Source organism: Pristiophorus japonicus, chromosome 22 (assembly GCF_044704955.1).
Source record: "Pristiophorus japonicus isolate sPriJap1 chromosome 22, sPriJap1.hap1, whole genome shotgun sequence".
NCBI classification, from domain to species: Eukaryota; Metazoa; Chordata; class Chondrichthyes; family Pristiophoridae; genus Pristiophorus; species Pristiophorus japonicus.
In genome coordinates, this window is record NC_091998.1 from 57,423,518 (window position 1) to 57,448,112 (window position 24,595).

The window sequence follows — 24,595 nt, forward strand, 5'->3', positions numbered from 1 at the left end:
GAGAGGGGGGGGGGAGGGAGAGAGAGAGGGGGGGAGAGAGAGAGGGGGGGAGAGAGAGAGGGGGGAGGAGAGAGGGGGGGGGGAGAGAGAGAGAGGGGGGGAGGGAGGGAGAGAGGGGAGGAGGAAAAGAGGGAGGGAAGAAAAGACGGAGGGAGGGAGAGAGAAAGAGCGCAGCTCTCATTGAGCAACTCCCAGCATTACTCGTGCACCTTTGCTGCTGTTCCTTCAGACGGACAGTGTATGTTTAGCGCAGTTTCTGACTCTGGGAGTTGCACTGGCCTCAACCATTGCTGGGCTGTGAATCCCGAGAAATCCAAACAGATCCCAAATGAGACCCATAAAGACCAAGCTGGGAGTGTTGGGAATGGGAGGTTGGCCACATGCAGTGCAGACGATGGATCCTTACCCAAACACAAACCTGACTTTCTGCCTCCACATGCTCACCGTCTATTCCAGCATCTTAAAGAGTTTTTATTTCAGGCCCCAAGCTCTCCCGATTCTAAACTATTTGAGCAGGAGGGTTGCCGCAGCTCGCTGCACAAAGTGCCGCCGGTAATAGCGTGGAAAGCTCACCGGTAATAACCAGACATTCGTTCTCCTGCAGTTTCTCGGTGAAGAGCCGGGCCACGATCAGCTCGGGGTTGATGAGAAATCGAATTTCCTCCTGAACCAGTCCAGAGCCAAGAACTCCGCCTCCCACCATCGCTGCAGCAAAATCCACCTGGGATAGACATCACACTGTCACACCGTGCATCGCCCGGGATAGACATCACACCGTGCATCGCCCCGGGATGGACAGACTGTCACACCATGCATCGCCCCGGGATGGACAGACTGTCGCACCGTGCATCGCCCCGGGATAGACAGACTGTCACACCGTGCATCGCCCCGGGATAGACAGACTGTCACACCGTGCATCGCCCCGGGATAGACAGACTGTCACATCGTGCATCGCCCCGGGATAGACAGACTGTCACACCGTGCATCGCCCCGGGATAGACAGACTGTCACACCGTGCATCGCCCCGGGATAGACAGACTGTCACATCGTGCATCGCCCCGGGATAGACAGACTGTCACACCGTGCATCGCCCCGGGATAGACAGACTGTCACACCGTGCATCGCCCCGGGATAGACATCACACCGTGCATCGCCCCGGGATGGACAGACTGTCACACCGTGCATCGCCCCGGGATGGACAGACTGTCACACCGTGCATCGCCCCGGGATGGACAGACTGTCACATCGTGCATCGCCCCGGGATGGACAGACTGTCACATCGTGCATCGCCCCGGGATGGACAGACTGTCACATCGTGCATCGCCCCGGGATGGACAGACTGTCACACCGTGCATCGCCCCGGGATGGACAGACTGTCACACCGTGCATCGCCCCGGGATGGACAGACTGTCACACCGTGCATCGCCCCGGGATGGACAGACTGTCACACCGTGCATCGCCCCGGGATGGACAGACTGTCACACCGTGCATCGCCCCGGGATGGACAGACTGTCACACCGTGCATCGCCCCGGGATGGAGAATCACCTTAACTTGCACATGTTTCAGTATCTGCCTCCTTTAACACATGGCAACTCAACAACGATAATTTGCATTTATATAACTTTAACGTAGTAAAACGTACCTTCACAGGAGTGTATACCAGAAAAAAATTGACAGCAGGCCATATAAGGAGATGTTAGGACAGGTGACCAAAAGCTTGGTCAAAGAGGTAGATTTTAAGTAGCATCTTAAAAGACGGAGAGTGGTCGGGAGGGAATTGAAAGTACTTGGAAGTATACAATCGTCGCTGGGTCACAATCCTGGAACTCCCTCTCTAACAGCACTGTGGGAGCACCTTCACCACACAGACTGCAGCGGTTCAAGAAGGCAGCTCACCACCACCTTCTCAAGGGCAATTAGGGATGGGCAATAAATACCAGCCTTGCCAGCGACACCCACATCCCAGGGGAACGAATAAAAACGATGATGGAGCGATGAACATTGAGGAGGTACAAGAATTCTGTGCGTCACTCCCTCTACAAAGTCGCATGCAATTTTCTCCAATTAAATATTGGGAAGACCGAAGCCATTATCTTTGGTCTCCGCCACAAACTGTGTTCCCTAACCACTGATTCCATCACTCTCCCCAGCATCAGTCTGAGGGTGAACCAGACTGTTCGCAACCTAGCTGTCATATTTGACCCTGAAACGAGTTTCCAGCCACATATCCACGGCATAACTAAGACCGCCTAGTTCCACCTCCGTAACGTCACCCGCCTCCGCCCTTGCTTCAGCTCATCCGCTGCTGAAGCCCTCATCCATGCCTTTGTTACCTTGAGACTTGACTATTCCAATGCACTCCTGGCTGGCCTCCCACATTCTACCCTACGTAAACTAGAGATAATCCAAAACTCGGCTGCCCCTAACTCGCACCAAGTCCCGCTCACCCATCACCCCTGTGCTCGCTGACCTACATTGGCTCCCGGTTAAACAACGCTTGATTTCAAAATTCTCATCCTTGTTTACAAATCACGCCATGGACTTGCCCCTCCCTATCTTTGTAATCTCCTCCAGCCTCACAACTCCCCGATATAACTGCGCTCCTCAGATTCTGGCCTCTTGAACATCCCTCATTATAACTGCTCAACCATCGGTGGCCGTGCCTTCAGCTGCCTGGGTCCCAAGCTCTGGAACTCCCTGCCTTAACCTCTCTACCTCCCTTTCCTCCATTAAAACGCTCCTTAAAACCTACCTCTTTAAACAAGCTTTTGATCATCTGCTTGAATTTCTTCTTATGTGGCTCGGTGTTAAATTTATCTGTTTGTCTGCAACAGTGCTGTGAAGTACCTTGGGACATTTTACTGCGTTGAAAGTAAAAGTTGTTGTTGTTGTTGTTGTTGCATGTACCTTTTATGTCTCTTAAGATGTCCCACAATGCCTCGCTGCCAGTGAGCTACTGGTGCAACCACTGTTGTTTGGTAAACAGGAGTTGTTTTACACAGAGGATGAGCAATCAGCAGGAAGGGTGCTCGAGACCAGACTCGACCCATGGTGGAAAAGGACAGCTAGATCCGGCCATGGGAAAAGTGGGCTTTATATTGACCGAGGGGCAGGCTACACAGGCACCAGGACCTCCTTCAGCCAAACCATCATCTCATGCATGTGTTATGCCACAGGCAATTCCCGCTGTGCATTGGGGCAGTGCACTTGGTAAATGCGATATCCGGGGTCAGTATACGCACGGTGCAACTACACAGGCTGGGTGCCTGGGGAATACAGTAACCAGTGTGGCTTCTCCAGTCCACCAGCACGCAGGAAAACTATGCTGCACCCCACCATGTCTGGGAGTTTTAGTATTCTCTTTAAATGCAGCTTTCCTTTTCCAGTTTCCTTCCTTCACCCCATCTCTCCAGAGCCTTTCACTAGCATACATTAATGGTGCACACCTCAGCATCAAGGCCCGCTATTGGCAGTGAGTGTGAGGAGCGAGATCCCAGGGGCTGTCCTGTCTTGCCATTGGCTGGTGGTATACTTGCACTTTGCTCCCTGGACCAATATGTGGCCCTCGCCCTTCCGCAAGGTGGGCCTGTGTGGAGGAGGTGTTGAGTGGGCTCTTATTCATATACTTCCAGGAAGGGGGAGTCCAGACCAGATGGGCTCTGTCCATCTTTAGGCCAAAGCTGAACATCACCTGATACTCTAACATGTCCGAAATATACTCCCGAGCTGACATCGAGAGCCTGTGTGGGATGATACCGTACTGTGCGGGACTGTGAGCGGCGTTATACCTGAGCGTGTGTGAGAGCGGAGTTACCTGCAGCTTGCCTTCCGCATCCTCTATGCTTCCCACACTGGTGACACAAAGGTCAGTCAGCTGATGCACAGACCTGGAACAAGCAGAAACGTGACTGGAACAGAGGGTGGAAAGCAGCCTTTAAACGCAGGCACTGAGCCAGAAACAACATGGCACAGGATTATGAAGCACTACACCGTTCCCCCGACAATGTCCCTTCTCTCTGTCTGAGCAATCGCTGAGTTCCACAGGCAGAGCTCGCCCACTGGCACCCAGCCTCAGTCAGCATTGTGTACGTGCAGCTTTGGACAATGTGATGACAGTCTATCTATGGAGGCCATCGTGCTCAAGCCCCATCGTGTCCACACAGCATATTCCAGCAGGAGGACCCTGGATACTGCTCGGGAGCAGAAACCCTGGCCAATTACATTGGAACGGGAGGCGACCATTCAGCCCCCCGAGTCTATCCCCCACCCCCCGCCATTCTATTTGATCATGGCTGTTCTGTACCTCAACTTCATTAACCCGCCATTTCTCCATATCCCTCGATACCCTTACCCAACAAAAAGTTATCGGTCTCAGTCTCAAGGATTGCAACACCCACAGCCTTCTGGGAAAGAGTTCCAGAATTCTACCACACTTTGTCCAAAGGAAATGCTTCCCGATTTCCCATGACCCGAAGGAGCGGCCATGACATGGAGCGCCCCCACATACCGACTGGGTCTGACTCAGCAAGGAGCGTTGCTCGGAGCGAGGGGTTGGGGAGGGAGGGAGGGAGTTCCAGCGCTGGGTTGGGGAGATTTCCGAGATGCAACTTCCAGCAAGTGGAGGTTTTGAAGAAGCAGTTTGACAAAGAAAAATAAACTCTCGGCCATTTGTTCCTATCTGGTGAGGCTCCAGGACAGGAAGGACCTGTTTCTCTTAGCAGAGGGGATCAATAACCAGGGCGCATAGATTTACAGTAATTGGGGGAGGTTGAGAGGAGATTTTTTTTCACCCAGAGGGGGGTGGGGGTCTGGAACTCACTGCCTGAAAGGATGGTGGAGGCAGAAACCCTCACCACATTTAAAAGGTTCTTGGGCGTGCACTTGAAGTGCCGTAACCTACAGGTCTATGGACCTAGTGCTGGAAAATGGGATTAGGCTGGGTAGCTCTTTTACGACCGGCCCGGACATGATTGGCCTTTTTCTGTGTCATAATTGTCTATGATTCTATGAACTCCCTCCCTAACAGCACTGTGGGAGCACCTTCACCACACGGACTGAACATAACATAAGAACATAAGAATTAGGAACAGGAGTAGGCCATCTAGCCCCTCGAGCCTGCTCCGCCATTCAACAAGATCATGGCTGATCTGGCCGTGGACTCAGCTCCACTTACCCGCCCGCTCCCCATAACCCTTAATTCCCTTATTAGTTAAAAATCTATCTATCTGGGACTTGAACACATTCAATGAGCTAGCCTAAACTGCTTCCTTGGGCAGAGAATTCCACAGATTCACAACCCTCTGGGAGAAGAAATTCCTCTCAACTTGGTTTTAAATTGGCTCCCCCGTATTTTGAGGCTGTGCCCCCTAGTTCTAGTCTTCCCGACCAGTGGAAACAACCTCTCTGCCTCTATCTTGTCTATCCCTTTCATTATTTTAAATGTTTCTATAAGATCACCCCTCATCCCTCTGAACTCCAACGAGTAAAGACCCAGTCTACTCAATCTATCATCATAAGGTAACCCCCTCATCTCCAGAATCAACCTAGTGAATCGTCTCTGTATCCCCTCCAAAGCCAGTATATCCTTCCTTAAGTAAGGTGACCAAAACTGCACGCAGTACTCCAGGTGCGGCCTCACCAATACCCTATACAGTTGCAGAAGGACCTCCCTGCTTTTGTACTCCATTCCTCTCGCAATGAAGGCCAACATTCCATTCGCCCTCCCGATTACCTGCTGCACCTGCAAACTAACTTTTTGGGATTCATGCACAAGGACCCCCAGGTCCCTCTGCACCGCAGCATGTTGTAATTTCTCCCCATTCAAATAGTATTCCCTTTTTATGTTTTTTTTCCCCAAGGTGGATGACCTCACACTTTCCGACATTGTATTCCATCTGCCAAACCTTAGCCCATTCGCTTAACCTATCTAAATCTCTTTGCAGCCTCTGTGTCCTCTACACAACCCGCTTTCCCACTAATCTTTGTGTCATCTGCAAATTTTGTTACACTACACTCTGTCCCCTCTTCCAGGTCATCTATGTATATTGTAAACAGTTGTGGTCCCAGCACCGATCCCTGTGGCACACCACTAACCACCGATTTCCAACCCGAAAAGGACCCATTTATCCCGACTCTCTGCTTACTGCTAGCCAGCCAATTCTCTATCCATGCTAATACATTTCCACTGACCCCGCGTACCTTTATCTTCTGCAGTAACCTTTTGTGTGGCACCTTATCAAATGCCTTTTGAAAATCTAAATACACCACATCCATCGGTACACCTCTATCCACCATGCTCGTTATATCCTCAAAGAATTCCAGTAAATTAGTTAAACATGATTTCCCTTTCATGAATCCATGCTGCGTCTGCTTGATTGCACTATTCCTATCCAGATGTCCCGCTATTTCTTCCTTAATGATAGTTTCAAGCATTTTCCCCACTACAGATGTTAAACTAACCGGCCTATAGTTACCTGCCTTTTGTCTGCCCCCTTTTTTAAACAGAGGCGTTACATTAGCTGCTTTCCAATCCACTGGTACCTCCCCAGAGTCCAGAGAATTTTGGTAGATTATAACGAATGCATCTGCTATAACTTCCGCCATCTCTTTTAGTACCCTGGGATGCATTTCATCAGGACCAGGGGACTTGTCTACCTTGAGTCCCATTAGCCTGTTCAGCACTACCCCCTTAGTGATAGTGATTGTCTCCAGGTCCTCCCTTCCCACATTCCTGTGACCAGCAATTTCTGGCATGGTTTCTGTGTCTTCCTCTGTGAAGACCGAAGCAAAATAATTGTTTAAGGTCTCAGCCAGTTCCACATTTCCCTGCAGGTTCGAGAAGGCGGCTCATCACCACCTTCTCGGGGCAATCAGGGATGGGCAATAAATGCCGGCCTTGCCAGCGACGCCCATATCCCAAGAACTAATTTAAAGAAAAGAAACTACAGACCACTTTTAATCCTTATGGCTTTGCATGCAGCGAGTCACGAGCAAGTGAAGTAAGGTGGGGGATTAGAAACATAAAAAATAGGTGCAGGAGTAGGCCATTCGGCCCTTCAAGCCTGCACCACCATTCAATATGATCGTGGCTGATCATTCCCTCAGTACCCCTTTCCTGCTTTCTCTCCATACCCCTTGATCCCTTTAGCCGTAAGGGTCATATCCAAATCTCTCGAATATATTCAATGAACTGACATCAACAACTCTCTGCGGTAGGGAATTCCACAGGTTAACAACTCTCTGAGTGAAGAAGTTTCTCCTCATCTCATCCTAAATGGCTTACCCCTTATCCTTAGACTATGTCCCCTGGTTCTGGACTTCCCCAACATCGGGAACATTCTTCCTGCATCTAACCTGTCCAGTCCCGTCGGAATTTTATATGTTTCTATGAGATCCCCTCTCATCCTTCTAAACCCCAGTGAATACAGGCCCAGTCGATCCAGTTTCTTCTCATATGTCAGTCCTGCCATCCCTGGAATCAGTCTGATGAACCTTCACTGCACTCCCTCAATAGCAAGAACGTCCTTCCTCAGATTAGGAGACCAAAACTGAACACAATATTCCAGGTGAGGCCTCACCAAGGCCCTGTACAATTGCAGTAAGACCTCCCTGCTCCTATACTCAAATCCCCTAACTATGAAGGCCAACATACCATTTGCCTTCTTCACCGCCTGCTGTACCTGCATGCCCACTTTCAGTGACTAATGCACCATGACACCCAGGTCTCGTTGCACCTCCCCTTTTCCAAGCGAATGTCCTTTCTTACTATTGCATTAATTTACTCTTTAACCAGCAATGCCATCCCGCCTCCTTTTCCTCTATACTCCATCCCCCGTGTTGGAGGGTGTGCTGTCAGAACTCCCTCCTCCAACTTAGTCACACATTCTGTCCTCATTTTTATAGAATTCTTTATTTGTAGTTAAATTACAAAACGTCGAGCAGAATAGGACAGCACAGGACTGAGAGCCTACAGCACCACTGCAGGTGGGAGGGTGTAATTACAGCCCGACAAGTTTAACATGTAGTTTTGCTCATGAACATGAAGATGGGAAATTATATTGGTAAAAGTTGGCACGGAAGCGTGACACCAGGAAGTAAGGTTCTGTAGACAGGAAGTGCACACAGACATCGGGCCTGAGGTTTATGCTCGGTTGTGCAGGGTTTTTTTTTTTAAAAGCGCAATTCGCCTAATTGGCCAAACCAGCACAAACGATGACGGGATTTCAATCGCAAATTAATTCCAGAGCGAATCGAGCTCCGCAACCTTTTGCGCTGGTTTAAAAAAGAATGCGTTTATTAGTACTAACTGAATGGCAGCCGTTTCTCGGATTGGCTCTCCATTATCACATGACCTAGAACAGAAGAACATAAGAAACAAGAGCAGGAATCGGCCATTTGGTCCCTCGAGTCTGCTCTGCCATTCAATAAGATCATGGCTGATCTGATCATGGACTCAGCTCCACTTCCCTGCCCGTTCCCCAGAACCCTTTACTTCCTTATCGCTCAAAAATCTGTCTATCTCCACCTTAAATATATTCAATGACCTAGCCACCCAGAGAATTCCATAGATTTACAACCCTCAGAGAAGAAATTCTTCCTCATCTCAGTTTTAAATGGGCGGCCCCTTATTCTAAGACCATGTCCCCTAGTTTTAGTTTCCTCCATGAGTGGAAATATCCTCTGCATCCACATTGTCGAGCCCCCTCATTTTCTTATATGTTTCGATAAGATCACCTCTCATTCTTCTGAATTCCAACGTGTATCGGCCCAACCTACTCAACCTATCTTCGTAAGTCAACCCCCTCATCTCCGGAATCAACCGAGTGAACCTTCTCTGAACAGCCTCCAATGCAAGTATATCCTTCCTTAAATACAGAGACCAAAACTGTACATAGTATTCCAGGTGTGGCCTCACCAATACCCTGTACAGTTGTAGCAGGATTTTATACTCTATCCCCCTTGCAATAAAGGCCAACATTCCATTTGCCTTCCTAATTACTTGCTGTACCTGCATACTAACTTTTTGTGTTTCATGCACAAGGTCCCTCTGTGCTGCGGCACTTTGCAATTATTCTCCATTTAAATTATAATTTGCATTTCTATTATTTCTGCCAAAGTGGATAACCTCATATTTTCCCACATTATACTCCATCTGCCAAATTTTTGCCCACTCACTGAGCTGTCTATATCCCTTTGCAGATTTTTTGTGTCCTCCTCACAATTTGCTTTCCCACCCATCTTTGTATCACCAGCAAACTTGGCTACATTACACTCGGTCCCTTCATTAAAGTCAGTAATATAGATTGTAAATAGTTGAGGCCCCAGCACCGATCCCTGCGGCACCCCACTAATCACTGTTTGCCAACCGGAAAATGACCCATTTATCCCGATTCTCCGTTTTCTGTTAGATAACCAATCCTCTATCCATGCTAATATATTACCCCCAATCCCATGAACTTTCATTTTGTGCAGTAACCTCTTATGTGGCACTTTACCAAATGTCTTCTGGAAATCCAAATACACCACATCCACTGGTTCCCCCTTACCAACCCTGCTCGTTACATCCTCAAAGAACTCCAACAAATTTGTCAAATATGATTTCCCTTTCATAAAACCATGCTGACTGTGCTTGATTGAATTATGCTTTTCCAAATGTCCCGCTACTGCTTCCTTAATAATGGACTCCAGCACTTTCCCAACCACAGATGTTAGGCTAACTGGTCTATAGTTTCCTGCTTTTTGTCGGCCTCCTTTGTTTTTTTAAAAAGGGGCGGTTTTTCAATCTGCTGGGACTGCCCCAGAATCCAGGGAATTTTGGTAGTTTACAACCAATGCATCCACTATCTCTGCAGCTACTTCTCATGAGACGTTCGCTAATCCCGCAGGGGAAGTCTCTGAGGCAGTCGACCAACTTGTTTAGGGCCAGGGGGGACGAAAGCTTAAAACTTAAGACTCTAACAGTGGTGGGGGAAGTGAATGAATTGGGGAAGAGAGGGTGGCATTGGAAGGCCACGGGTATAGGTGTTCGGCATAGCTCCCGAGGGATCTGCCGTCCCAGGCACTATCTTTTTCCTGCCCATCCCTAATGAATGGGTGTAAAGGGGGTTGGAAGAACGTGATCCGCCTTCACTGAGTTCCCTCTCTCCCTTCCGATTCCCCCCACCCCCACCTCTCTTCTCTTCCCCGCCCTCCCACCGCCTCTCTTCTCTCTCTCTCTCTCCCCCCCAACCTCTCTTCACTTGCCCCCCTCTTTCGTCTCCCCCCCCCCACCGCTGTCTCTATTCCCACTTCCCCCCCCGTCTCTCTTCCCACTTCCACCCCCCCCAATCTCTCTCCTCTCTTCCCACCACCCCCCCGTCTCTCTCTCTCTCCCCCCACCCCCCCCCCGTCTCTCTTCCCACTTCCCCGCCCCCCCCCCAATCTCTCTCCTCTCTTCCCACCACACCCCCGGCTCTCTCTCCCCACCCCCGCCGTCTCTCTTCCCACGCCCTGCCATCTCTCTTCCCACGCCCCGCCTCGCTCTCTCGCTCGCTCTTCCCTCCACCCTCTCTCTTATCCCTGTCCATCCCCAACACCCCCCACCCCGGGCTGGGTCGGTCGGGGGGGGGGGGGGGGGGCGGGGAGAGGAGGGACTGGGTCAGGGTGGCGGGGAGGGAGGGAGTGGCTGGGGGCTGGGTCGGGGAGGGAGGGAGGGAGGGGCTGGGTCGGGGGGGCGGGGCGGGAGGGAGGGAGGGGCTGGGTCGGGGTGTTGGGGGAGGGGCTGGGTCGGGGGGAGGGGCTGGGTTGGGGGGGCGGGGAGGGAGGGGCTGGGTCGGGGGGGGCGGGGCGGGAGGGAGGGGCTGGGTCGGGGTGTTAGGGGAGGGGCTGTGTCGGGGGGGGAGGGGCTGTTTGAGGGGGCTTCGGGAAGATGCATGCGCAGAAAGAAGTGCGTACAAATATTTACTGTGTACAAAAAACATCGCGCTGGGAGCCGGCCCCACACACGAAGCTGGCCACGCCCCTGGATCGGTTGAATTGCCGTGGCAAGTTTACGGTGACTGCAACATTTGCGGCTTTCGATGAGGCTCCAAACAATGCGAGACACCAATCGGCTCCTTTTAAACCTTTTGATTATAATTTACTTTAATCTACTCAGAAACTGACCACTGAACACCAATGGTTCTGTAAAGTTTTTAAAAGTCTTTTTCAGTTATTTAAAATCGGTTTACTGATCGGGTGGACAATGATTAAAAAGGCTTGTATTTTGTGAGAAACATATCTTCAGTTGCATTAATCAAACTGCAGTCTTAAATAGAACACAGAATGTATTTTACGGCGATCTATGTTAGTGGCGTTGGTCGAGGCTGTCAACTGCGCTGCTTTGTGGCAGGTTTTATGTCCCGTGATATGCAAATCAGTTTCAGCGGATGCTTGGGGAAATAAAGCGGCACAATTCCGGGCACAATACGCGCCTGGATCGCCGATTGTGCCCAAAGCAGAAACTCCAGAACAAGAGTTTTATTATACATTATAGATAGATTTCATTGAATTGACTTAACATTGAACAATGGCAGTGGTGGGAGGGTGGGTAACAAGAGGACGTAGATTGAAGGTCATTGGAAAACGAGCCAGAGGGGACACGAGATTCTTTGTTTTAATATAAACGTAGTGAGCTGTTGTGATCTGGGCGGTGGGAGCAGATTCAATCGTGACTTTCAAAAGGGAAATTGGATAAATACTTGAAGGGGAAAGTGCTGAGCTGTGGGAAACGGGCAGGGTATGGGACAGAGCTGGCACAGGCACGAGCGGCCCAATGGCCTCCTGTGCTGTATCATTCTATGATTGTATAAAATAAATTGGTTTGGGAATGATATAGAATTAGACATGAAGAAAACGGAAGCATTATGGTCTACAGCTTTCATGGAACATAGAATTTACTGACCTGCTCCACTGCACGGGGGAGCGCAGAACACACCTCTGAAATGTGACCAGTCCGTTGGGCACTAGCAAAAGGAAGGTGCAGGTTAGGGTTAAATACTGGGAACACCGCAGAAGAACGCCATTCATTTATCCATGTATAAAGCCAGCCACTCTACTGAGACTGATTGACGTGCACAATTATATCCTCCATCATTGTGAACGCGTGGATTTGATTATTCCCCCATCCAAAACAATTTCATTCCAGAGAATGTAACTCAGTCACCGCTGGACAGAAAATTCATAGCAAAGGGACAGAGGTTAGAGCAAGATATAGAGTTGCTAGCACATGGAATGCCGGACAGAAATAGTGAGGTCGTAGAATCCGTAGCAGCTTTTAAGAGGGAAGTGGATAAATATTTGAAAAATAAAACTTTCAAAGTGTTTTGAGCAAGAGCACGGGGATGGCAGGGAGTGGATCGTTCTTTCAGAGAGCCATTACCTTGGAGAGAAAGGGGAGGTTGGATCGAAAGCAGCAATAGGCAAGGACAGAGAGGTCGATGCTGGACATTTAGCCGGGGGGGGGTGCGGTGATGAGTGCAGTGTTGAAAGGGAGGGAGACAGTATCCGAGGAGAGGGAGCCGTTTGCAACGTCAGCTAGCACGGGGGCCAGGAAGAGAAGTTGGGTGGTCAGCAGTTTGGTGGGGATGGGGTCAAGGGTGTAGGAGGTGGGTATCACAGGCCAGATTAGCTTGGAGAGGGTGTGAGGGGAGATAGGAGAGAAAGTAGAGAAATGCACTGGTTCAGGGCAAGGGTGGGCGGCGAGGGGGCAGGGCAGCGAGAGGGCGGGCAGCGAGGAGGCGGGCTTTGGTGGACAAGGGAACGAGTGGGGCTTCAGCAGAGGCAGGCAGGCGATGAATGCTTTCAATCTTGGTGAGGTTTGAGCGCAACAATAGAAGGATGTCTCATTTCAAGTCCTCTTCAGACTGAAATCTTGTGCCGATTCAGAATCAGATAAACATTGTACACGGGGCAAAATAACTCTGCATTAACGCAGATTCAGGAAAGTTAGGTCGTTCTCTGCCTTTGGCCAAGTTCATTGTTTTCAGCTCAGCTTTTGAATGTGCCCGAGACAAAGATCAATCCCCCAAACCAAGTACCCAACAGGTAACCAAAGGCAGCACTTACTGTTGCTCGTAACACTGCAAAAATAACAGAAAATGGTCTTCAGCTTTTCAGATGTTCTCTGTGAACATTTTGCAAACAACCTGTGGATGAGCAAGTTGCATTGTGTCATCGAACTATACAAACAGTTACGTGTAAAAGTCTTGCATTGGACGCATGTCCGTCACACTACATCGTGTCAAAAAAACTAACGGAAAGCCAGTCATTTCCTGCAGGGTTTTTGGGCAGGGCTCGGGTGTTACCTGCAGACGCCAACATCCCAGATCAAGCCCCGATCTGCGGGGAGTGAACCCATTGCAACGGCACGGAGGCTGCGATCCCTCCGGCTATGGAGGGCAAACTCTGGGTGGCGCCCAGTCAGTGCAACTAGAGAAACTTCCCGCAGCAATCAGCCTCACACTGACCTCAGTATGTACCTATCTGGACCACAATCTCCTTCCCCCGCCCATCCCGAGTCCCCCGGTCAGTGGCTTGAAATGGACCCTGTACCCCACGATCCAAGCCCTGTGTGAAGTGCCACTGATCATCCTATCTTCAGTAATATAACGTCTTGGCTTGTTCCTGTGAAGCTATAGCCTCAATAAGCTTTCAGAATCGATATACCTGAAGCATCAGTTGGAAGTTCCTCACCTGCTTATGGAGCCGAAGGAGATAGCTACACAGACCTCACTCTTCCAATTTGGGGGTTTTCTGCCATTTTCCTGAAGGTGCTGACTGGTTCTGGGGATCTGGGTTCCAGAGGCTCGGCCCAGCCCTTGGCACCTCACGCTTTTGGCTATTACTCAGTCTGAACATCAGCAGGTTATTTGATTATAGAGAAAGACTTGCATTTCTATAGCGCCTTTCACAAACCTCAGGACATCCCAAAGCGCTTTACAGCTAATGAGATACTTTTGAAAGTGTAATCAATGTTGTAATGTAGCAAACAGGGCAGCCAATTTGCACACAGCAAGCTCCCACCAAACAGCATTTGAACATAAGAAATAGGAGCAGGAGTCGGCCATTCAGCCCCTTGAGCCTGCTCCGCCATGCAATAAGTTCATGGCTGATCTAATCTTGGCCTCATCTCCATTTCCCTGCCCGCTCCCCATAATCCTTTCCTCCCTTATCATTCAAAAATCTATCTCCTCCTTAAATATATGCAATGACCCAACCTCCACAGCTCTCTGGGGTAGAGAATTCCAAAGATTCACGACCCTCCGAGACCAAATTCCTCCTCATTTCCATTTTAAATGGGCGACCCCTTACTCTGAAACTATGCCCGCTAGTTCTAGATTCTCCCTCGAGGGGAAACATCCTCTCTGCATCTATCCTGTCAAGCCCCCTCAGAATCTTATACTTTTCAATAAGATCACCTCTCATTCTTCTAAACTCTATTGAGTATAGGCCCAACTTGCTCAACCTTTCTTCACCAGTCAACCCCTTCATCTCAGGATTCAACCTCGTGAACCTTCTCTGAACAGCCTCCAAAGCAAGTATATCCCTCCTTAAATACGGAGACCAAAACTGGACACAGTACTCCAGGTGTGGTCTCACCAATACCCTATACAGTTGTAGCAGGATTTCCCTACTTTTATACTCTATCCCCCTTGCAATAAAGGCCAACATTCCATTTGCCTTCCTAATTACTTGCTGTATCTGCATGCTGACATTTTGTGTTTCATGTACAAGGACCCCCAGATCTCTCTGTATCTCAGCATTTTGTAATCTCTCCCTATTTAAATAATAATTTGCTTTTTTATTTTTCCATAGTGGATAACCTCACATTTTCCCACATTATACTCCATCTACCAAATTTTTGCCCACTCACTTAGCCTGTCTATATCCCTTTGCAAATTCTTTGCATCCTCCTCACAACTTGCTTACCCAACCATCTTTGTATCATCAGCAAACTTGGCTAATTTACACTCGGTCTCTTCATCCAAGTGATTAATATAGATTGTAAATAGTTGAGGACCCATCACTGATCCCTGCGGCACCCACTAGTCACTGTTTGCCAACCTGAAAATGACCCATTTATCCCGATTCTCTTGTTTTCTGTCAATTAACCAATCCTCTACCCACGCTAATATATTACCCCCAACCCCATGAGCTTTTACCTTGTGCAGTAACCTCTTATGTGGCATCTTATCGAATGCCTTCTGGAAATCTAAATGCACCACATCCACTGGTTCCCCCTTATCCACCCTGCTCATTACATCCTCAAAGAACTCTAGCAAATTTGTTAAACATGATTCCCTTTCATAAAACCATGCTGACTCTGCTTGACTGCATTATGATTTTCCAAATGTCCCACTACTGCTTCCTTAATAATGGACTCCAGCATTTTCCCAATGACAGATGTTAGGTTAACTGGTCTATAGTTTCCTGCTTTCTGTCTCCCTCCTTTCTTAAATAGGGGCATTACATTTGTGGTTTTCCAATCCGCTGGAACCTCTCCAGAATCCAGGGAATTTTGGTAGATTACAACCAATGTGATAATGGCCAGATAATCAGTTTTACATAGGATTACACAGCATATAAGGCACAGAAACAGGCCATTCGGCCAAACCAGTCCATTTATGCTCCACTCGAGCCTCCTCCCATCTTTCCTCATAGAAACATAGAAACTTACATTGCAGAAGGAGGCCATTTCGGCCCAGCGTGTCCGTGCCGGCCGACAAAGAGCCGCACGGCCCTCGGTCAGCAGCCCTAAAGGTTACATATAAACCTATGAACAATAACGGAAAGGCAAAGAGCACCCAGCCCAACCAGTCCGCCGCACACCACTGCAACCCCCTTAAACTAAAACATTCTACACTCCACCCCAACCGGAGCCATGTGATCTCCTGGGAGAGGCAAAAACCAGATAAAAACCCAGGCCAATTTAGGGAGAAAAAAATCTAGGAAAATTCCTCTCCGACCGATCCAGGCGATCGAAACTAGTCCAGGAGATCACCCTGGCCGTACTCGATTCCCTGAACCTAAATCTATCAGCATAACCCTCTATTCCCTTCTCCCTCAAATGTTTGTCCAGCCTCCCCTGAAATACCTCTGCTATTCGCTTCAACCACTCCCTGTGGTAAAGAAGTTTCTTCTGAATTCCCTATTGGATTTCCTGGTGACTATCTTATATTGATGGCCTCTAGTTATGCTCTTCCCCACAAGTGGAAACACTCTCTCTGTATCCACTCTATCAAAACCTTTCATCATTTTAAAGACCTCTATTAGGGGTGGGGGGGGGAAAGGCTGAGGGGTGACCTAAGAGAAAAGAGACCCAGCCTGTTCATCCTTTCCCGATAGGTATACCCTCGCATTTCTGGTATCATCCTTGTAAACACAAAAACACAAGGGCAAAATACCGCAGTTGCTGGAAATCTGAAATAAAAACAGAAAATGCTGGAAATACTCAGCAGGTCAGACAGCATCTGTGGAGAGAGAGAGAGTTAACGCTTCAATTCTGTTTTAGTGATGTGGGTTGTGGGATAAATGTTGGCCAGGACATCGGGGAAAGCTCCCCTGCTCTTCAAAATAGTGCCAGGGGATGTTGAACATCGACCTGAAAGGGCAGACGGGAGAGCTCGGTTTGACGTCTCGTCCGAAAGATGGCATCTGCGACACTGAAGTACCAGCTGAGATTATGCGGTCAAGGCTCTGGAGTGGGGTTTGAATGCCGAGGCGAGTGCACTACCCGTGAGCCAAGGCGGAGGGCATCGGGCCTGATCCTATCCTTGCTCAGCATCCGCTCATGCGCGCCCTCCAGCGGGGATGACCGGTTCGGGACTGGGCCTGGCCCAGGCTCCAACTGCAATTCAGCACGTGGACTGCTTGCTTCTTGCTCACTCAGATGCTGACCCGCTGAAGTTGATGTTTGGGAAGTTGGAGTACTCAGAACGAGGTTGCGTACTGTTGCGATGAGGAAAGGTGCAGAAGAAAGCATTGGCTAGCAGGCAAGCAATCTGCTTCTGCGACATGGTGATGGCCTGATTCTGTCCTTGCTTCAGGAGCGGAATGGGCTGAAACAACAAGAAAATACCCGTAAGCACCTCACTGAAACAAGCTCACTAGAAATAGGAGCAGGAGTAGAACAAGCTCACTAGAAGAAACATGAGAATTAGGAGCAGGAGTAGGTCCTACAGCCCCTTGAGCCTGCTCTGCCATTCAATACGATCATGGCTGATCTTCTACCTCAACTCCATCTTCCCGCACTGACCCCATATCCTTTAGTGTCCAAAAATCTGTCGATCTCAGCCTTAAATATACTCATCAACTGAGCAGCTACAGCCCTCTGGGGTCGAGAATTCCAAAGATTCACCACCCTCTGAGTGAAGAAATTCCTCCTCATCTCAGTCCTAACCCGAAGAGTTTAAGTACAGCCTGAAGCTGGCCCTGTATCTTGAATGTTTTTTTGTGGTCCTGTTTTCCAGCACTGTTATAAGGTGACCACCCGCGCCCCCGCCCCCCGCCCCCACCCCCCCACCCCCCGCTCCCCCCCCCCCCAGCGCCCCCCCGAGTTCTATTCCTTCCTCAGAGCCTTACAGCAAAGTAGGCCCAGCGTGCCTGTGCCACCAATGTCGACTCCTTGATGCTGTCCAGTCACGGTTATCTTTCCCAAGTGGTCCTCCTTCATTCGTAGTCTGAACAGCGAGCGCTGGGAGATTGCTGAACCAGTGCGGGATACTGGAGGCCATTGGCTGAGAACAATGCTCTTCCAGCACCCAGGCCAGTGGGAACGACTACCCCTGTTGGTTCTTAACTTATTTACCTTGAATTCATGTTTCAATTGTTGATCCTTGTGACAATATAATGTGTGCAGCATCGAATCCCCCGTAGATTGCAAGAATCCGGGTGTATGCATTGTAAGGGCTTACCTTGGAACACAACCTGGGTAACTGTAGAGCCAGTTTTGCCATTTTTGGAAGGACGTTTGCCAGCAGATTGTGCCGTTCATCATAGGACAGCTATATTGTGAACATAAAACGATCCAGTCAAATCAATGCTCCAATGATCCAGGCTAAATGATTTGGCCAGGAAAGGCAAAGCCAGCTTAGGCTCCCAGCACTGACCTGTGACCCCATCCAGCACTGACCCCTGACTCCCCCCCCAGCACAGCACTGACCCGTGACCCCCCCCCACCCAGCACTGACTCGACTCCCTCCACCCAGCACTGACCCGTGACCCCCCCCCACCCAGCACTGACCCGGTGACCCCCCCCCACCCAGCACTGACCCGGTGACCCCCCCCCACCCAGCACTGACTCGACTCCCTCCACCCAGCACTGACCCGTGACCCCCCCCCACCCAGCACTGACTCGACTCCCTCCACCCAGCACTGACCCGGTGACCCCCCCCCACCCAGCACTGACCTGTGACCCCCCCCCACCCAGCACTGACTCGACTCCCTCCACCCAGCACTGACCCGTGAACCCCCCTCCCCACCCAGCACTGACCCGTGACCCATCCCCCACTGACCCGTGACCCCCCCCCACCCAGCACTGACCCGTGACCCCCCCCCACCCAGCACTGACCCGGTGACCCCCCCCCACCCAGCACTGACCCGGTGACCCCCCCCCACCCAGCACTGACTCGACTCCCTCCACCCAGCACTGACCCGGTGACCCCCCCCACCCAGCACTGACCTGTGACCCCCCCCCACCCAGCACTGACTCGACTCCCTCCACCCAGCACTGACCCGTGACCCATCCCCCACTGACCCGTGCCCCCCCCACCCACCCAGCACTGACCCGTGACCCCCCCCCACCCAGCACTGACCCGGTGACCCCCCCCCACCCAGCACTGACCCGGTGACCCCCCCCCACCCAGCACTGACTCGACTCCCTCCACCCAGCACTGACCCGTGACCCATCCCCCACTGACCCGTGCCCCCCCCACCCACCCAGCACTGACCCGTGACCCCCCCCCACCCAGCACTGACTCGACTCCCTCCACCCAGCACTGACCCGTGACCCATCCCCCACTGACCCGTGCCCCCCCCACCCACCCAGCACTGACCCGTGACCCCCCCCCACCCAGCACTGACCCGTGACCCCCCCCCCACCCAGCACTGACTCGACTCTCTCCACCCAGCACTGACCCCCCCTCCCCACCCAGCACTGACCCCCCTCCCCACCCAGCACTGACCCGACCCCCCCGCACCCAGCACTCACCCGACCCCCCCCACCCAGCACTGACCCGACCCCCCCCACCCAGCACTGACCCGACCCCCCCCACCCAGCACTGACCCAAGCCCCCCCCCCACCCAGCACTGACCCGTGACCCCCCCCCACCCAGCACTGACCCGTGACCCCCCCCCCACCCAGCACTGACCCGTGACCCCCCCCACCCAGCACTGACTCGACCCACCCACCCAGCACTGACTCGACCCACCCACCCAGCACTGACATGACTCCCCCCCCCCACCCAGCACTGACATGACTCCCCCCCCCCACCCAGCACTGACCCGACTCCCCCCCTCCCAGCACTGACCCGACCCCTCCCCCTCCCAGCACTGACCCGACCCCTCCCCCTCCCAGCACTGACCCGACCCCCTCCCTCCCAGCACTGACCCGAACCCCCCCTCCCAGCACTGACCCGTGACCCCCCCACCCACCCAGCACTGACCCGTGACCCATCCCCCACTGACCCGTGCCCCCCCCACCCACCCAGCACTGACCCGTGACCCCCCACCCACCCAGCACTGACCCGTGACCCCCCACCCACCCAGCACTGACCCGTGACAACCCCCCCACACAGCACTGACCCGTGACCCCCCCACACAGCACTGACCCGTGACCCCCCCCCACACAGCACTGACCCGTGACCCCCCCCCACACAGCACTGACCCGTGACCCCCCCCACACAGCACTGACCCCTCCCACACACAGCACTGACCCCTGACCCCCCAGTGCTCTGTCACACACAAGAGACACTTGATAATGATCAGTGTCCAATGTTCGCCCTCTCTCCAGGAGTGCGAAGCCCAAGTGCAGAACCCAGTTGAGATTAGCCAAGATAAGGAACTGAGCCTGGATTCGTCCCTGGCCGATATGACTCAGTCCCACAGCAGGTGTCACGGAGGCTTTACCAGAACGCCGCTGATTCTCATTTACTTTGAGCGGTTTCCTAAAAGAAAGGTTCACCGTACCTCTTCCAAGTAGTTGCAGAGTCCTGAGAATGTCCACGTGTGGGTGTATTTCAGATTGTATTGTTTAATAGCATGCTGTGAGATCAACAGAAAGAATTAGTAATGCGTCAATCACAGTCAGTAATGTGCTGGTGCCCATTTCCTCCGTCCTAAAGGTGCAGATCGGGGTGTGGTGCGTCCAACAACCCCTCGGGCAATGCACCGAACATGCTCAATGCGGGCAAGGACAGAATGCCTGAGGAGATGGGGGGAGGTGGTGAGAGAAAGGCCATTTGGCCCATCTCACTTGCTGCTTGCACACACCGTGTGTAATCTCTTGGTTGGGATTTTTTGTTTGCAGCCGGAACTCGAACATAATGGGGACAGCACGAGAGAGGCGGATACAGGGCGGGTACAGTAACCGAGGGGGGGATACAAGGCCCGAGGGGCGGATACAGTAATCAAGGGGCAGATACAGGGCGGTGACAGTAACCGAGGGGCGGATACAGGGCGGTGATTAGACGAGGGGCGGATGTTGGGGGCGGAGCGGAGCGACCACAACGATGATGTCATCACGGCTCTCCGCTTCACTTAAAGGGGAGAGCCTCCGCGATTTTAAAACTTGGCCCCACTGGGCCACCAGAGAGGGTTTGGGCCGGGCCAGTGGCTTGGCACCCAAGCGGGCGTTTCACTTTGCCCGTTGGCGGCCCGGTCTAACCCGGGGGGCATAACGGTCGGCCGGACCTGGCAGTCAGCCGACAAAGAAAAACCATGGCGGCTTTAAGGGAAGCCGCCCCGCTGCTGCAAAAGGCCAAAGCCTCACTGGACCACTGGTGGAAAGCTTGTTCTGGCACCGCCAGGCGGACCGAAGATTTTCCGAGGGGAATGTCGCCATCAGAGGGGGGGGGGGCGGGGGTAGATCAGCGGTGTACGCGGTGATGACGCGCTTACTGCGGATTGGCAGCAGCGGTGGGGGGAGATCGGGGCACCGCCAGGAAACCTCGGGAGGGCAATCAGCGGCCATTCCACCAAACGCCCGGCGACCACAGGGTAACAGGCCTCAACGAGAGCGGACATTTCGGCCCGAGGTGTCCTAAGCGAAATGAATTTGGAGCAGTCCTAAATCACGTGCTTTAAGTGGGTGAGCGCAGCACTGATCGTAAATCTAGCTGTGAGAAGCCGCAACGATGTTTGGTGCCGGAAACGGCGACACGGCACAGTCCTGCAGTAGCGACACACCCATTACGTAGAAATTACAGCACACAATCGGGCCATTCGGCCCATCCAGTCCATGTTGGTGCTTATCCTCCCCAAGTGTAGATGAACAAAGGGGCCTTGGAGTGCATGCCCACAGATCCCTGAAAGTAGCAGGCCAGGTGGATAAGGTGGTTAAGAAGGCATACGGAATGCTTGCCTTTATTGGCCGAGGCATAGAATATAAGAGCAGGGAGGTTATGCTTAAATTGTATAATACTTTGGTTAGGCCACAGCTGGAGTACTGCGTGCAGTTCTGGTCGCTGTATTATAGGAAGGACGTGATTGCACTAGAGAGAGGATGCAGAGGAGATTTACTAGGATGCTGCCAGGAATGGAGAATCTTAGTCATGAGGACAGATTGGAACAGAGGAGGTCATATTTTATACATTGAGGCGTATAAAATTTTGAGAGGCCTGGATATAGTGGCTAGTAAGGGCCTATTTCCACTGGTGGAGGGGGCTATTACAAGGGGGCATAGTTTTAAGGTGGTTGGTGGAAGGTTTAGAGGGGATTTGAGGAGGGGGGCTTCTTTACGCAGCGGGATGTGGGGATCTGGAACTTGCTGCCTGGAAGAGTGGTGGATGCAGAAACGCTCACCACTTTTAGGAGATGATTGGATGGGCACTGAAAGTGCAGTAACCTGCAGGGTTACGGACCTAGAGCTGGCAATTGGGATTAGACTGGATAACCGTTTGTTGGACGGTGCAGATATAATAAGTACTGCAGGAAATCGAATACGGACAGGGTGATCTCCTGGATGAGTTTTGATCGCCTGGATGGGTTGGAGAGGAATTTTTCCAGATTTTTTTTCCCCCAATTGGCCTGGGTTTTTAATCTGGTTTTTGCCTCTCCCAGGAGAGCACACCTGGGGGAAGGGGAGTGAGGGGGGGAGGGGGAGTAGGAGAGCACACCTGGGGGTCGGAGGTTGGGGGCGGAGGGCACACCAGGAAGGGGGGGGGGTGGGGGGGATGGCGGAGGTTGGGGGCGGTGCAGAGTGAGCGTCGCTGTCTGTCACCACATCTCTGCCCTTCACTTAAAGGGGAGAGCCTGCGCGATCCCTAACGTGCGGGTCACTGGGCTACCAGGGAGGGTTTGGGCCGGGCCAGCGGCCTGGTACATAACAGGGGGTGCCAGGCCACCAGCTTTCAGGCGGGCCGAACCCGGGGCCATCGTACCGCAAAGTTGTTGTATCGAATATGTGTTGTACCTGCCCTGGGAATGTTTGATGGGACAGTGTAGAGGGAGCTTTACTCTGCATCTAACCCATGCTGTACCTGCCCTGGGAATGTTTGATGGGACAGTGTAGAGGGAGCTTTACTCTGTATCTAACCCATGCTGTACCTGCCCTGGGTGTGTTTAATGGGAGAGTGTAGAGGGAGCTTTACTCTGTATCTAACCCAGTGCTGTACCTGCCCCGGGAGTGATTGATGGGACAGTGTAGGGGGAGCTTTACTCTGTATCTAACCCAGTGCTGTACCTGTTCTGTAAAATGTTAATGTTGACACTAGGTGTGTGAAATGGAAAGTTTCTATTCCAGCACTAACATCCTTCACCTCGCTGAGCACATAGTTCAGCAATTAGAAATGGAGAATGGGGAAATGCCTGTGTAAATGGGTAACAGTTTGGTGCAACTGTTAAACTGGAGTCCTGATGAGGACGGTGGTTTAAGCAGAAAGTTAAGAAAACAGTCATTACTTTTACCTCTAAATCACCTAAAGTTGCGAAGTCGGTCTTTAGAGCCTCTTTAATAACTTCCCAACGAAGAATCTTTTCTTCAGAGCGGCACTGCAGAGCAATGAACGCGCAGCAGTTTACAACACTGAGCTACAACATTCATCACACATCACACATCGTTCTTTCGCCGTACCATCGCTCCTGCAGCTGCTGGGCCCTGGGTTCCATGAACCCCCGAAGCTTGTGGCCATTGCTCCTGGATTGCTGGCAGGCTATTGGTGGGGGGCTAATCTCTCACAGCTCAGGTGCAGGAGCAGGAGCCCAGGCCCATTCCCCAGGGTAACTCATGGGCACCGAGGACCGAGGTTGCCTGCGGACTGCAGCTGCGATTGGCTAACGCGATGCAGAGCATGACCAAGCCCAGCAGCTTCTGATTTACACGGCTCGGGAGCGCATCGTACATCGGGTGTACACCGGGAGCACACAGGGCTGTTCCGTATCAATGAGCCATCTGGCGAGATGGAGCAACATTGTCTGCATCGCCCAGCGACCCCACCCCTCCCCCCCCCTCCGCCCAGCGACCCCCCCCCATCCGCCCAGCACCTCCCCCCCATCCGCCCAGCGCCTCCCTCCCCTCCGCCCAGCGACCCCTCCCCATCCGCCCAGTGCCTCCCTCCCCCCCTCCCCTCCGCCCAGAGACCCCTCCCCATCCGCCCAGCGCCTCGCCACCCCCCCCCCCCCCCACCGTCGGCCCAGCGCCCTCCCACCCTCTCCCCGTTCGCCCAGCGCCCCCCACCCTCCCCCCGTCCGCCCAGCGACTCCCCACCCACCCAGTGACCTCAATCCAGTGACCTCCTGCCAGGAAGGGCGTGTGTGGATATTGGGTGAGGCCGGACTCAGGTCTGGCTGTGGCATCATCAGCATTGGCCACTCACTGACTCGGCTCACAGTGTAGAGGTGTGGGAGACCATAGCCCAGCAAGGGACCCCCACAAAAGATGAGGGAGAAAGCTGGGACAGAGAAATTGCAGAATATTCATTTCTAGAATGCCTCAGACATTGACAGCGCGATTGGTGTCGATACGCAGTCGGTGATTATTAGAGAAAACTTTCATTACCTGTCCAAATCTCTTCTTGATTTGGATACAGGAGTTAGAGAATGGCATTTTCACATGCTGTCCACTCCAGAAATCCTTAGCATTTGGAATTGTAAACGGATACAGTGTTCCGTGAGGAACACCAGCGGCCTGCAAGAAATGGTGTCACAGTTACACGGAATTACCAGGAGTCACATGTAACACTTACCGCTCACCTGTAACACTTTCCCAGAATGGTTGCTTCCACCATACTTCTTGGTCAAATTAAATTGTCTCATTACAGCTTCCTGCGGCGATAACAACTTGCACCTTTGGCCGAGTAAAATGTCCCATGGCACTTCACAAGTGTATTATGAGCCAAAACATTTGACACCGAGCCATGCAAG

General features: G+C 52.1%; 1 protein-coding gene across 1 annotated transcript in view; it reads right to left on the reverse strand.

Annotated features, from left to right (window-relative positions):
* Positions 1 to 24,595, reverse strand: part of LOC139235053 (poly(ADP-ribose) glycohydrolase-like) — a 204,819-nt gene that overhangs the window by 25,813 nt on the left and 154,411 nt on the right. The window contains exons 4-12 of the mRNA XM_070866176.1: positions 24,231 to 24,359; positions 23,141 to 23,224; positions 20,204 to 20,278; positions 17,932 to 18,021; positions 16,916 to 17,076; positions 13,085 to 13,164; positions 11,922 to 11,982; positions 3,816 to 3,888; positions 574 to 721 (exon numbers count right to left, since the gene is read on the reverse strand). Of these exons, the coding sequence (XP_070722277.1) occupies positions 574 to 721; positions 3,816 to 3,888; positions 11,922 to 11,982; positions 13,085 to 13,164; positions 16,916 to 17,076; positions 17,932 to 18,021; positions 20,204 to 20,278; positions 23,141 to 23,224; positions 24,231 to 24,359 (901 nt within the window). The remainder of the gene's footprint in view (positions 1 to 573; positions 722 to 3,815; positions 3,889 to 11,921; positions 11,983 to 13,084; positions 13,165 to 16,915; positions 17,077 to 17,931; positions 18,022 to 20,203; positions 20,279 to 23,140; positions 23,225 to 24,230; positions 24,360 to 24,595) is intronic.